We start from the raw sequence: 14,183 nt of genomic DNA, 5'->3' as shown, positions 1-14,183 counted from the left end.
CAAGCTTAGCAATTTCATCGCAACCATAGTTAGGGTCTTATATCACATGAAATTAGGCTTTTGTCTAAGTCTCATGGCAGCAAAGCTCTTTAATTCAAAGTATTCAGTTTCGAAAAACCCACTGGTATCAGCGACATTTACAGCATAAATCGGTACCACTCTGAAAGGTAACGTGGTCATTGCACGTACCAAATCTAAAAATTTCGATTTCAGCGTATCTATCTTCCTCGTTTTGACTGCCACGGGGCATTAGGTTTCTTATTAAGCGGGCTCTCTACGCTCACTGCCGGCTATCCATTTTCGTATCATAGGACAACAGACACTGATAGGCCTGTGCTAACATGCTGCTGCTGCTGCTGCTGCTGCCGACATGTATGGCTATGCCAAGTTTGACAACTTAGCCTGTGACATGTTGGATGAATTTTCATTTAGCTTGAGAAGCCTTTTGCGGCTCGATGAGCTTATCTCACTCGATTCGATGTACAAACTAACAAAGAAGCCCGTACTCTGGATAGATTTTGGATCAGATAAGAAAAAAGTATATCAATTAATGCATTGTCATTGCCAAATATCTTAGTGACACCAAGTAATTTTTAGATCGATAGATAAGGATTGTTATTTATTTTCTGCTTCCTGGCTCTATTAATTGTTTCCTTCTAATATTGTTAACCCCTTACGCGATTCAAAAATATTTTTGTATTATTTCGTTTCCAGGCTGTTGTATGGGTTTACATTGAGGGTCAAATGTATGTTATCATGTTCAACCCCGCATCAGCTGGACTCACGTTTTACAAACCTACGTTCAATACTCTCCAATGTTTTTTAGCATACGGTCTTTAGATATTATCTGCGTAAGATACGCGAAGTTCAATTATAACATTTTGGAACTGGAGGATACATGCCGCCTCGGTCGGCCATCTTAGATCTATGAAGACTACTTGAAGGCAATTCTGAGGAAGATGACTGGCAAACAGTTCGTAAATCGGCCGATAAGATCAATTCCCTTTATATGCGTGTAGGTGGCTACTTCGAATTTAAGGTATGCATTCAAAAATTAGGAGCCTGGTACCCCATAGATTTGTTGAAAAGCAAAAGAAAACCCAGCTCCTCTTTTTCTCTCAATATTTCGCTCGGTACCGAACAACACAAAGCCATGACAACAAATTTTTAATATAAATCATTGTGGATAATGAGGAAGAGGTATCTATACTACAATACAAAGCAAACAAATGAATAGCTTTAGCAGATATGGCTAAGTTTAGAGTTAAACCAGGTTCCATTCTAACCATGATACGCATTTAATGGGGCTGGACACATTTTATTCATTATGAAAAAAGAGAACAGTTGACAGGGATCTGCATGCTGGTCAGTCGCACGAAGCGCACAACGTTACCCAAGGGAAAAACAAAACCTCGTAGGTAAAGGGGGATCATTCTTCCCCAATGACAATGTCAGGCCACACACGTAACAGGCAAAGTCGCCCCGTAAAAGCTTGAGTAGAAAACTTTATTGCATCTATCATGTTTTCCAAACATCGTATTGACCGACCGCAAACCACATGTGGTCATTGGCGAATGAGAACCGGAACGATACATATGACAATGAGGAGAGTTTCAAAAAAATAGCTGGACAAAGTCTTCAACACCTGAACTGAGCATAGTTTACGAGAACGGATATAGAAATTATAAAATATTAATGATAAATTAGCTAGGAGATAATAAGGGCGTAACGGCGGATACTTGATCAGTTAAATTGTTACTAGAATACTAATGATATGCTGCATGTTTTTTTCGGAGAAAAACCGTGATTCCTTACGTTAAAACTCAATATTATAGTTGCTCATCACTTAGCAATAGTGTATTCAACGAATCAACCCCTGAAATTCTAATAAAAATTATCTAAATCTATACGAAGCCTGTTTATTACAAGGAAGTAGTCTATAATGTTATAATATATATTCTGAACGACCTGTATTCTACAGTATTGTCGAAGAACGTCTTGTTTCAAATAGCAATAAAGCGCGACTACAATAATATCACCGAAAAACGTAACTTCAAAATCTTTCAGATCATTATTAACACATCCAATACACGGCTGTCTTACGTACCCTGCTGACTGAAATGGGATTACGTAATACAAATAAAGTCGATTTACCAGCTTCACGATAAGAGTGCTGGTCTAGTGCATCTTTTTGACAGGACACACGTTCAGGTCGGCTGCCTGCGGATATATTTCACGACTTTCTTCGTAGGCCTACTCATTCATTCCTACTTTTTCTCTTAAAAGATAATGTCTACCTACTTATGACACTGATTTCTGTTCCCATTCTAACCTATAAGTTAGCTATTCAGTGCGCAGTACTTTTAGTGCGCGAACATAGAGAAAGTGCTCTGATATGAACACAGGCTAGACTAATATACACTCAGTTCTTAAAGCTTCATGAGGGATGGAGGCTATCTGCGTGGGTTTAGCATTTTATGGAGATCTAGAGTTAAGGGTTTTTTTATGGCACGACTCGATAAGGCCAAGTTCAGCATCGGGCTCTTTATTTTCCGTAGACACCCATCGTGGTTCGCATGGGCCCGCATAGCAGGCGCCTAAACTCTCCTCTTATTTCGACCCGGTTAAATGGGGGTGTGGCCTCTATTTAACCTTTCAAAAAATCAATGACTCAGCAACCGGTTTACGTCACCACGCTTGTGCCACAGTTGTGGCAGAATTCTATCGTTTATCTAGAGCATGCTAATCCTTGGCAAATCGAATCTGTTGTTTTTTTCAACGACAAGACGAACGTCTCCCTATATTTATAGTTGAAAAAGGAGAATCGGACGTGGAAGTCAATTTTATTTCTCCAGTCCAGTATTAACTGTTTATTAGGCTGAGGTTTGCAATTTTTAGGACAATCGTTTGATGCAAACCTTAAAATAAATATTTGTGTTGACAAAAAGCACATATATTACTGTCACACCTTGCAAACTTTTACGCTACAGGATGTGATTGGTACTAAATTTTTCACGTAAGCTCTAGTGACTAGAATTTCAGCTTGTTCCTATATTCAGAGTAAAAAAAACTATCGCTTTCCACCATTAGGATCAATGCTCGATAGACCTCACACTCGCTAGCTGACATGTATTGTTTTGTACTAAATAGGAAAGGTGCCTTATCAATACGATCTGCTGCCTCACAATGTCACTTGGTCGTTTCTCTGAGGTTTTTTAAGCAGACTGCACACAAAAGCGTCAAAGACAAATAAATGGTGGTTCGTACCGAAAGCACTTTTATTGACGTCTTCTTTACGCGCGCATTTCGCCAACCATCCTTCAACCATTAAACCAAGGGTTACCCAACTATAATTTAAGTTATCTTTAATTTTAGGGCAGGTACTTTTTTTGCTTCAATAGGATTAGCTACAATATGGAGTAACTGACCACTTAGTACTTCTAAAATAATTACTTTCCTTCTGCAACTCGGTTCCTCTCCTCCAGGTCGCCGTATCCCTATCGAATAGCAGAAATGTTTGGGCAGAAAATTTCCATGTCGCCATTTTGTGTTTTCTGCCTTGTGAAAGGTATACAAAGGCAAAGGCGAAGAGTGGGGTAAAGCAAAGTGGCTTATCCGTAAAGCTTTAAATAATCAATAAAACAAAACCCAACTGTGGGTTATTTTAGAAGCGTCAAAGTACATAACGTTTATCGAACGCGATATAATGGAATTTTGGCCACAATATCATGGAGTATCTAATCTGGGGTATGTGCTATTACGAAGTAACGTCTTGAAGGTGCTTTTTCTCGTTTTGTAGTTATCGACAACTTCTGGTTACTATAGTAAGCTTAAAATGTGCTCGAAACGTACAATGTAATTAGAATTGTATAATTACACACATTTAATTTCTTCAACGAAAAGATAGGCTACCTTGTCTGTGGATCAATACTACTTTGTCTCGCTACTCGTAATCTTCTAACGAGGGAGCAGAGAAATTTTCCAAAGGCCTAACCTAAAAATAGGCAGTGGTAGGGCTCCGAATTCGGTGATCACCAAAACCCAAAAACACACGCTGCAAACCTTAAAAAACCAAATTTATAGATGTGCGTATACCGTTTTTAACTTGTACACTAGCCAGGCCGACCCGGCCGATTTTGTAGTATCTTGCCAATGTTTTTTTGCTCTGGATGTCAGAGAATGGCCGAAATACGATTTTTTGTTTTCATGCTACAATTACAATTTTTGCGAGCTTTGAATATGAATGTTTTAGCCTTTGAAAATATTTCTAAATGAGGCAGCAAGCAACATTTGGCGAGAAAGAAATAGCCAATGAAAAATAATAAGAGGATCCGGTGTCTATGGTCGTAAAAGACAAGTTATACTCATGTTATTCCAAATGGCTTTTTTTTTAATATAGGCAGTTCATTAAAATATTACTATTCACTCAAGCGGGGTCTTCACGACACTTTTGAGTTCTGATGAAGTATTCAAGTAAATCATTACATACAAATGATTTGATGCTCTAATCGATGTGAGCGGTCAAACGCCCTAACAGAGCTCATAGTTACACTAAGGTGCGAAGTCCGAGCTGAAATCTTAGGTTACTCCTATATGTTGTTTATCCCGTATAGCATAGCATATACTACACAACAAATACAGTTGGATAAAACAAACAAACCTGGTTTGCTGTAACAAACCAAAGAAAAGCTGGTAGGATACGTTGCTGACTCTACTACTTGTGCATCAGCTTTTCGGACCCATAAACTGTCGGTGGTGAATAGGATAGACATAGCGTGGTCTTGATCCTCAACACTCTACAGCCATCCTTTTGCTTAAGGACATACGGCCAGAGAATTAAGTGGCCATATCCAATAGACCTACAAAACTCGAAGCCGTTGGGCAAGTGACTGGGGTTGGGCAAAGCGGTGATATGAGCTCACTGTTCTTGTTTGTCCTGCCTAATAACCTGCCAGAGACAATTAGAAAATGCTACCTTCAGGTACATGTTGTCTCCTATGCAGATGATTTTGTGTTGTTTAAGTTAAGTCGCTTTCACTTAGGGTAGGCCTGTTATTCTGCAAACCGGTTTTTCGAACATGGTATGGATACACGAAACGGAAGTGGTGACATCACGCAGAGGTAAGTTCGTAGCGGCATTTGATTCTTTGCACATTGACTATACTCGACTGCACTGATCCGTTTACGTGTTTCAGGTGAGCGCTACCATGAAATAACAGTTATTGGGTATTAGTAATCGCCGCGACCACAGACAAGCTGTTTTTAATGTACGCAAGGACGAGACCCCATTTCTCCGTACTCAAGGTAACCCTTATATGAAGATATCCGAGTATGTAACAACTCGTACGTTTGATCGTGTAGATGTCAGCGTTTCCTACGGATGTTTTAAAGGTATACACCTTCATAAAAAGGAACAGGTTCGTATGCAGCTTATGCAGGTGCAAACACTCCATGGAGTATCTCAAGAAGCAATATGATTGACTAGCAATACATGGAATGATTCTCGGCGCGTTACGTCTGGTTACATTATGTAATTAGCAATTAACCAAAGTTTTCAAGTTTTTATCATATGTATACACAGGTATGTTACCTAATGAACCTTAAATAAGTTCTACTGTTGACGACGAAAACCGCTTCTAGCTAACAGACACTAACGCCTAACAACACTAAGTAACAATTATTTTCAACGTAACAAATTTGCAATTTTTCTGCACTTTAGATATTAGAGTTACTTTGTGTACAAAATAGTCTTTAAAGTTATATGACAAGTTACACAACACATATGGATTAATACGTCTATGTGAAAAAGGTAATACTACAGAAGCATGGCACAGAATTTTGTGAAGTTACTGCAACATCCTATATCCAGATGGAATAATCAAAGACAACCATGTATAATAGTGCAGAATTACTTTTCGTTAGCTTCAGGAACAGTACCAAAGGACGCGTTTAAGTTAAGATTGATTTTTATTATGCGTTCTTTTCAAAAACCAAGGAAAACATTTTTCCCCACAGCAAAAATTTTCGTATGTTTATTCGACACAAGCACTATCCACTATGATTACAGCTTCGATTCAGGGCCTATGTCGTTAACTTGTCATTTTCAAGCTATTTTCTTTAATCCACAAGTAAGTTTCTAATAATAATCTTGCATTAAGCAATAGTATCGCTCAAATACTACGTATACAAAATATTTTCACCGTATGAAATTTAGGATCGTAGTAGGCTAAAAGTTCTAAGGACGCAAAGACTAACCATTTATGCTTGTTTAGACGCCCGATCAGCAAATAATAGCCACTTCTTTAAAATGTCAGTCATGTCTGTATGAAAAATGTGTGTATCGAAAATGATTTTTCAACCGTTGTGGTGAGCTTTCGAGCCCCTTAAATCAAAATTTTATTAAGGAGTTTTTAGTTTACTTCGTAGAGGTCTTTCTCAGATCATTCAGAAATAGAATGCAAATTTGACACCGTCATATTGGGGGCAAAAAAGCAGTTTTTAATCTTAATAGGGAGTCCATCCAGTGCCGAAAGATTGGATAATAACTGATCTTTGCTCAGAATACAAAAACGTTTACTTTGACAAATAAATTATTTTGTAATAAAGTGACTTTCATTTGGTACGCTGAATGCGCATGAACGCATGCCCGTTATACAACCGCTCAAGGTCTTCCTCGCTTCAAAGGCACATGCCTGTAATTGTAGTGAAATTGACCCAGATGGCCTCTAGCATTGAATATCAAAATATAACACTAATTATAAGGCAGATGAATCAAGCATGGCTCTTCCATGACAATAGTGACGAATAAAGCTGTTTTATAGCAAACTACAATCCCTTTGCAACAGGTATCAGTGCTGTTTTTCCGTCACCTGCTTCATTCAATGACAAAAACTGGGAACCGTTAGAGAACTAATATATAAGTTTGACTCCAATGTCCTATAACGTCTTAATTTGTCCTTATGTTCATCAGTAATTACAGTTTCTTTGGAACATACACTTTGAGGGTGGACTTGAATATGCTGAGGACACATTTTTTGGTTTAATACGGGTTTTAATAGGCAGAGAATCGAATAAGATCGTAGCACGAAAGCAACAATCTCCTATACTATGGGAGCACGACGCATTTAAGAGCAAATTAAAGCACCACTACGAGTATTATAATTAACAGATATACTAAGATCGCAAATTTTTAACGGGACATTGCGTGGTGTCAGTAGTGGATAAGAAAAAGTGCAAGGGACTGAAAGGATCGTCCTAAGAAGCACCAAAGTTGATGCGCCTTAGCCAGTGATGTCGACTCTCTGAGTTCTTTCTGTTATGAAGTAATATGGTGAATTAGATATCTTGTGGCGATGGCAGAAAAATCTTAGAGTATATTTTTCTACAGTTGAAATACACGACCTCAGGACATCCACCATTCAATTGCTACCTCAATGTTTGGCTTGTGAGTAAGTGAAGCACAGTCAGCTTGCTCTAATTCGCCTTTATATGTTGGCTTTTACTCTTAAAACGACTTAGCTCATAATGAGGACTACGTACGTAGGTATTTCATTATTTGTTTGACCTCTGAGAATTTCTTTCTTTTCCCATTATAACGCTGAAAAAGATAGTTGAAAGTGCTACTTACCTGCGAGAGCTTTCGCATTAATGTCTAAATTTATTTAAACATTTGTAAGAATGATGAATAGTCATACAGCGTACCTGAAACTACGGTACAAATAGCAACCACACAGGTGACTAAGGACGTATTGATGCATACGTGTGTGGATTTCTGCGTAAAAAGCAACACGAATTTAAACTGAAATATAAAATAAAATAGTACAACTTCACAACCCATTTTTATTACAGATTTTTACAGTGCCAAAGATTGTGTTGAAGCGTCTATGAAGTGGAACAATAGCTTTACTGATATACAGTACATAGTTCCTCCTTCGATAAACATTATCGTTAGTCCGATTGGTTATGGGCCGGCAGGTGGCTATGATCTAGGTCAAAAAGAGGAAAGACGTACCATGTACAACATAATTGTGTTCGAAGCTGTGGCTTAGAATATTGTAGCCTTTTAATACGGTTAGGGTTAGATATAGACGCGTCGCTGGTTGTAGACGCGTTCCACTTAGACGGATTCCACGCCATCCACGTCTTGTTCGGCTTAACCTGGCCGTGATCGTTTATCCTTCATATGTTCGAAATGGTGAACAGTCTATCATATTTTCTTAGGCGCCACCGAAGGATATCGTTCACGTCTCCTCTTTGTCCAAAGTAACTCTATGGCCGCCGCTTCCCCCTTCATGGGCGGGCCTAGAGAGTACGTGGAGAGGGCATCACGATGACGTCATATGAGGGGTATAAAGTAGTTGCCGCGGCGTGCCCTGCGTTCGTCCGAGATCAGAGTTGAACCCTGTGGTCCGTGCACCGTGTAATTCTATTTACTCATCTATTTTTTTTCTTTACAACCAACAGACAGAAGATTGGTTGTTCTCTGATTATTTGTTACTACGCTGCGTACGTTCGTCATTAGTCGGCGTTCAGTACCCCTTTCCCCCTTGTACTGACTGACATATACACAAGGTAGCCACGAGGCGTGAGCCGCGCACATTCGTGCTTCTTCACTATCGACTGTGAATCTAGCCTTTTGGCGCCGTCGCCGTATTCGAGGAGCTCCCGAGGATGGTTGCGCGTCGGGCCCCCCTCGGTTGGGCCGTCTTCCTTTTGGCTCTGGCCGCAGTATCGCTCCTACTTGCCGACGCTCAGCCCGCCCAGGAGAGGTAAGTGTAACATTGACAATGTCATCAATTAATCGACATATTCTATCTGTCCGTACCACTAACAACAGCTCCGAAATGACACATTTTATGGAAATATGTCTGATGGATAAAAAAATAGCCCAACTATTAACGGCGATATCGTTCTACAATGAGCGATCGTTTGGGTTCTCTCGCCCTGTATGACTGAATTTAACGTGTCTACCGCATGCAGAATATTCGCACTATAGCTTTTTAGAAGTTGTTAAATAAAAAATAAAGATGGTATAGAATCTCATCGGACATACTTTAATTTACAAAGCTGTTCACTGTCTGAATTCAACGCGTATACTGGCTATCAGACAGGAAATTGAAACTAATGATAAATTCACTTTCTCGGCAAAGGGTGGCAAATGTGTGTTTGTCTAATGAACCTATCACGAAAGTGATTCGGAGGTTATCTGAGTGCTGAGGTTTTCTCACAAACGCCTTAGCTATCACAGTTGAATCAGACGTCAACGAACGTCTATCGCAATGTTCTACTACGGGGTGACAAGGGTCACAATTTGGAGATTTTGTTGACTAAGGAGGCTTTTATTATTTTATGGCTCTCACTGATCGATTATCGATTTAGCAACAAACAACATACGTTCCACAAAATGCTTCCCAACGTCGAAATGTACGCCTATCATTATCGTTAATATATATTATTTAAAATACGGCGGTTATTTAAAAATTGGAGCGTACCAACATCCTCATATAGAAAAAGAGAAGGTTATTATTATATGTTATATAAATACTACAACCTAGCAGTATGTTAAATGCATATACATATGTTGCGTACTACAAACACAGTACTAACTTCAGTTGAGTGTAAAGAACAATGCTCACTGGACTTGTCCCTTGCTATCAGTCCATTAAAAGATCACCTACATGTTATGGCAGTCACGCAACACGGCTAAGTTAGAAAGTTCCAATTTGATATGACACTGCTCTAGTGGATTTTCGTCCATTTTATACAATTAAAGCATCAAAAAGCAATCCTGGTTTTTGTTTAATTAAAAACAGCCCGAGTAAAAGGAATAAACTCATAGCTAGGAACTACGGCAGGATCGTCATCTTCGTTGGAAGAACGGAGATATCATAGATTGACGATACGGACAACGATTTAATTTGCTTTGGCGGTCATTAGGCTTTAAGAGACAGGTAACAGCTCACACTGAGACTACTGCTGTTGCTATTGCGTTAATGGCCTGCCAATTTGTGGTGGTGTCGATGCCACCGGAGTTTCTTTACGACAGACGGCAATAGCAGTTCACATTATTGAACCTCTTCTAGCTTTGAATTGACTAACCATTGTAGGTGGTGTTGCTTGTTGGTAGTCGACTCGTACACTAGGATATTGAACTTTCACCCACAGCTTGGTGAGACAGATTGCGCCGAAACACTTTGAAAAGATAACTCAATTTCTCGAGAAAACGCGCTTTTTTTTGAAATTGTTGATTTGAACAAAAAGGTGAATTCATTTATTTGTTCCTTTACGCTTGATCGTAGCAGAGATGACCATTAATAATGCTTTCAAATGTGCTATTGCTGTTTGAGATAAATTCATAAACTATATATAAATGTCTCAGATTCTACGTTCGGTACTACCATCAAGTATTGCTTCAGACGACGGCTCTGAAGTTTTCGTTTGTCATTGAACCTAAACCATAAGCTCAGTCTTTGAGCTTAGAGGGCTACAAGCCAGGACTGCACAATGACAGAGCCATCCACAGGATATAAAGGACTATACCATGATTGTAATAAAGCAATGTTCCATTCGCTTTGGCCGAGTGCTGAGCTATATAAACGTAAGCTTAAGTTAGGCCATTGCACTTTTGCGCACCAAATTCAAAATGTCTATTGACGTGGGAACTTGATTGATTTCATTTTACTTAGTAACGTTTGTCATAGTTTCGACATCGTAACCCATGCAAGATAGTGTCCCGTCGCTTGGTTTAATCATAAATTCGCTCAATAAATTAGGGATTAGATGAAGATAGACATCACAACTGCTTATGAAACCGTGCAGATGACCCTAAAAATGAGTCCGGTAGAAAAGTTTGCTTCACTCTAACCCTTCTCTAACCCTTAGAGGTAACAGAACACCTTGATACGTTCTATTTTTTCCATATTGATAAACAAGATCAATAGTCACTTTTATTTGAAACAAGGACTTGTGCTTAGTTCTGCTTTTTTTTTTTTGTAACGAAAATGTGCTTCTACGATATCACACAGTGAAACTGCTATACATCCCACAGACCTTTATGCTTTGATTCTGTTAACAAAGCTTACCATTTGTGCTGCGATACATATATTGAATGAATATGCCCGCAATGTATGGTCTCAATATTCTGCTCCTTAAATGGTAAAATCTTAGTAACAAAGTCTCTAATACTTATTATTAATTAAGTTAGTATACATATATATGCATGTGTATATATATGCGTTGAATCTAATATTTACATATGATTAGTAAGGACGGATGATACCATCAGTTAGCATACACGTTAGGGATGGACGGAAATGAGCTGGCCTGAGTGTACATCCTAGTAAGATACAGGATTTCTCTTGTCACAGGAAGCTCCGGCACTTGATTCAGACTTTAAATTTGGCGGAAATATGTGTATGGCAATTTATCATACTTCCCATACCTAGAAGATAACGGCGCGAAATTTAAATCGAATATGACATGATCTCGTTATTAGAAGCTATCAAATACCAGGAACACCTAAACACCGTACATGATATACGTAGTATATTATTACAGCCCGGACCAAGCAGCAGATGATCAAACGGAAAAAATGCTACACTACTCTATAGAAATATATTTTTGAAGCATTTGAAATGGAGTCGACACAACACAATCAGTCACCAGTCGTCGATCTTCCGGAGTTGGCATAAGGCCGAATTCGATATACTTCCAAGAATGTACTAAGTCTGTAATATTTTTACATTTTTTTAAAATCTTTCTCTGCGAGGTTCGCATACTTGAAGTCATTTCGTGAGTCTGCTGTTTTCTGATCGAAGATCCCCTTTAACAGTGCGGCTAAGAAAGCTTGGAATGAACATGCTGACTGATAAAGTTATTACTCCATGCTCAGCCAAGGTAACATAAGGCCGTTGTCATTCGGATTTAAGCACTCCGCGTAGAACATTTTAATGCTTTGGAAACGCGAGTGCCACGAAAGGTCAAGATCTAAAATGCGGCTCAAATAGGACGGTGCTAAAAAAGTATGTATGTGCCTATACATGCGCAAATACACACGTATATAACCTCGCTAGCACTAACAAATTATTTAGGCGCACAGTTTGTTTTTCTGCAAATATTTCTGTTTAATAACCTATGAACAGACTGGAATTTTCGGATGGCTCTGTTTATTTATATGTTTAGCTTTTGCTCCCACGATATAATGCACATTTCCCGTTTAGCTAGTAGATGAATCAAACCTTATCGCGCTTAACGTATCATAGCCAATTTAATAAAATACGAATAAACTCGCCTTTGATCGAAGCATTATTTTTTTAACTGCGAAAATCATGACAGTGGCTAATACGCAAAAAGGAATTGAGAAACAAGGCTCGCCAGGCCTATACTTAGGGAAAGAAAGAACCTGTTCTTGTTCACGTCCGATTGTAGTCACTCCCCCGTTTTTCTTTGTTCCTCTATAAAATATTGTGAAGGTAATAACTGAGTTTAATAATTTAAGCTACGCAATCATAAAACCGGCCTTTAAGCATACAAAAGTTGATCAGAGGAGAAGCCTGTTCAGATAAGCTGCTGTATGTGCACGCATAATTTAGATGAGAATCGTCTGACCAATCGGGTGAATAGAAGAAACAGATGACGCATAGAAAGCCCCGTATTTCTGAATATGGAACATCAATACTTTAATAAACTTCTTTAAGATTAAAAATATGGACGATTATTTAATTTAATGATACTTAATCGGCACATCTATTGCCACTATTTCGGATACAGGAACAATGTCTCGTCGTCATGGCGAACAGACATATTTGAAGTGTTATTATTTTCTTTGTCGTAAATGGAACAAACGGTTAGAGTCGTGACTGGATGATAATATGGCTTCGCTTTAGCCGAATCAGAGCATCTATGCAAAAGGATACGTCTCCATCCAGTAAATTGGCTTTGTTCTACATATGCTCCATGTGGTGCAGGAAGGTCAATATATCCTAAGGGACACACGGTCGTATAACAAAAGGCACATTAGAATAAACCTTGTCATTCAAGCAATTACAGCACAGTTACTCATAATTCATTTTGTTAGTTTGGAACATTGACTTACTTATGATCGATCGCATTGCTTGTGTACAATTCTGTATTTTGCATACCTCTACGGTGGCATACTTGTTTAGTGGATGCAAACATGAAAATGCGTTCATCTAGCGCTGTCAAATAGTAAAAGTACCGAAAGATAACTTGAACAGCGTTTGGCAGCTTTCTTATCATATCTCGTTCTTGAAACTTACCTCTCGCAATGCTTGTTCACCATCTTTAGCGTACCCCAATCTTTGTTCTCTCTTCCGCACACGCTATAAGCTATCGGTAAGGCCAAAATGGATAGTTCTTGTTCACACCATTCGCGTCCCTAAAAGTGTTGTTAGTCGCAGTTGCCCAAGTTGCGTCCAGCTACCCCCGTCCGTCGCGGCAGCTAGTCACTAATATGACCGTTGATATGTGTCGTTTCATAGTTAACGCATGCCCCTACCCCTGTATTAGAAGTTGAGGGGCCTGTTCTCTATTCCGTCGAGATCGTGGTCCATGCTCAAAGAGGGTATTTCGAGTGCATGCGGAACACATGCGAGAACATGCGGAAAAACTAACACAAATTGAATTTGTCCAGTAATAACATGTGGTAACTATTGGGTGTCGCATATAAGGAATCTATCTATAAGAAATTTGCATAAGGTGCATTACTTTTCGTCCTATCGACATCGTTCAAAGTTATTACCGTTCTGGTTAATGCGCTGCTGATTCAAAAAGCTTTAGGGCCTTTTTGTAATATCAGTTTTCTGGTGTGAGCTTTATCTTCAAGATATCCTAACGAGAACAAGTGCATTGGCGTCTAGTCTGGAGAACGGGCAGGTTGTTCTTTGGATAGAAATTTATTCATCCAACCTATCCATTTGGGATATACTCTTACCTAATGTGCAGGTGTTCCGTTCTATTGGAAATACAGTTTACCATCTGTATCAAGGTCCTCCGCAAGGTGTAATGATTGGAATGTAAAGATCCTAGCGGTAAATCAGGTATTTGGTCCTGCACTATACAAAAATAATGGTCTGAGAATCCATCTTGTGCTAACAACCTCTCTGCCCATCGTATTCAAACTCCTTAGCCGTAAATTGTTGATGAATCAATCTGATAATATTTAA

At 39.0% G+C, this 14,183-nt stretch overlaps 1 protein-coding gene across 3 annotated transcripts in view; it reads left to right on the top strand.

The window, feature by feature from the left end:
• Positions 1–8,382: 8,382 nt before the first annotated feature.
• The window catches only part of LOC111266019 (uncharacterized), a 58,766-nt gene continuing 52,965 nt past the window's right edge, over positions 8,383–14,183 (top strand). For 2 of the 3 annotated variants that reach the window (XM_022843129.2, XM_022843131.2), the window contains exon 1: positions 8,383–8,768. In XM_022843129.2, the coding sequence (XP_022698864.1) occupies positions 8,671–8,768 (98 nt within the window). In that variant the 5' untranslated portion in view covers positions 8,383–8,670. Of the gene's footprint in view, positions 8,769–11,699; positions 12,021–14,183 lie in introns of those variants that run through there. The other variant, XM_086970756.1, reaches the window with a different exon arrangement.

The sequence above is a fragment of the Varroa jacobsoni genome, unplaced genomic scaffold, assembly GCF_002532875.2.
Source record: "Varroa jacobsoni isolate VJ856 unplaced genomic scaffold, vjacob_1.0 scaffold_1042, whole genome shotgun sequence".
In the NCBI taxonomy this organism is placed as follows: domain Eukaryota; kingdom Metazoa; phylum Arthropoda; class Arachnida; order Mesostigmata; family Varroidae; genus Varroa; species Varroa jacobsoni.
Note: the sequence above shows the minus strand (reverse complement) of the source record. Positions and strands in the feature narration are given on the sequence as shown.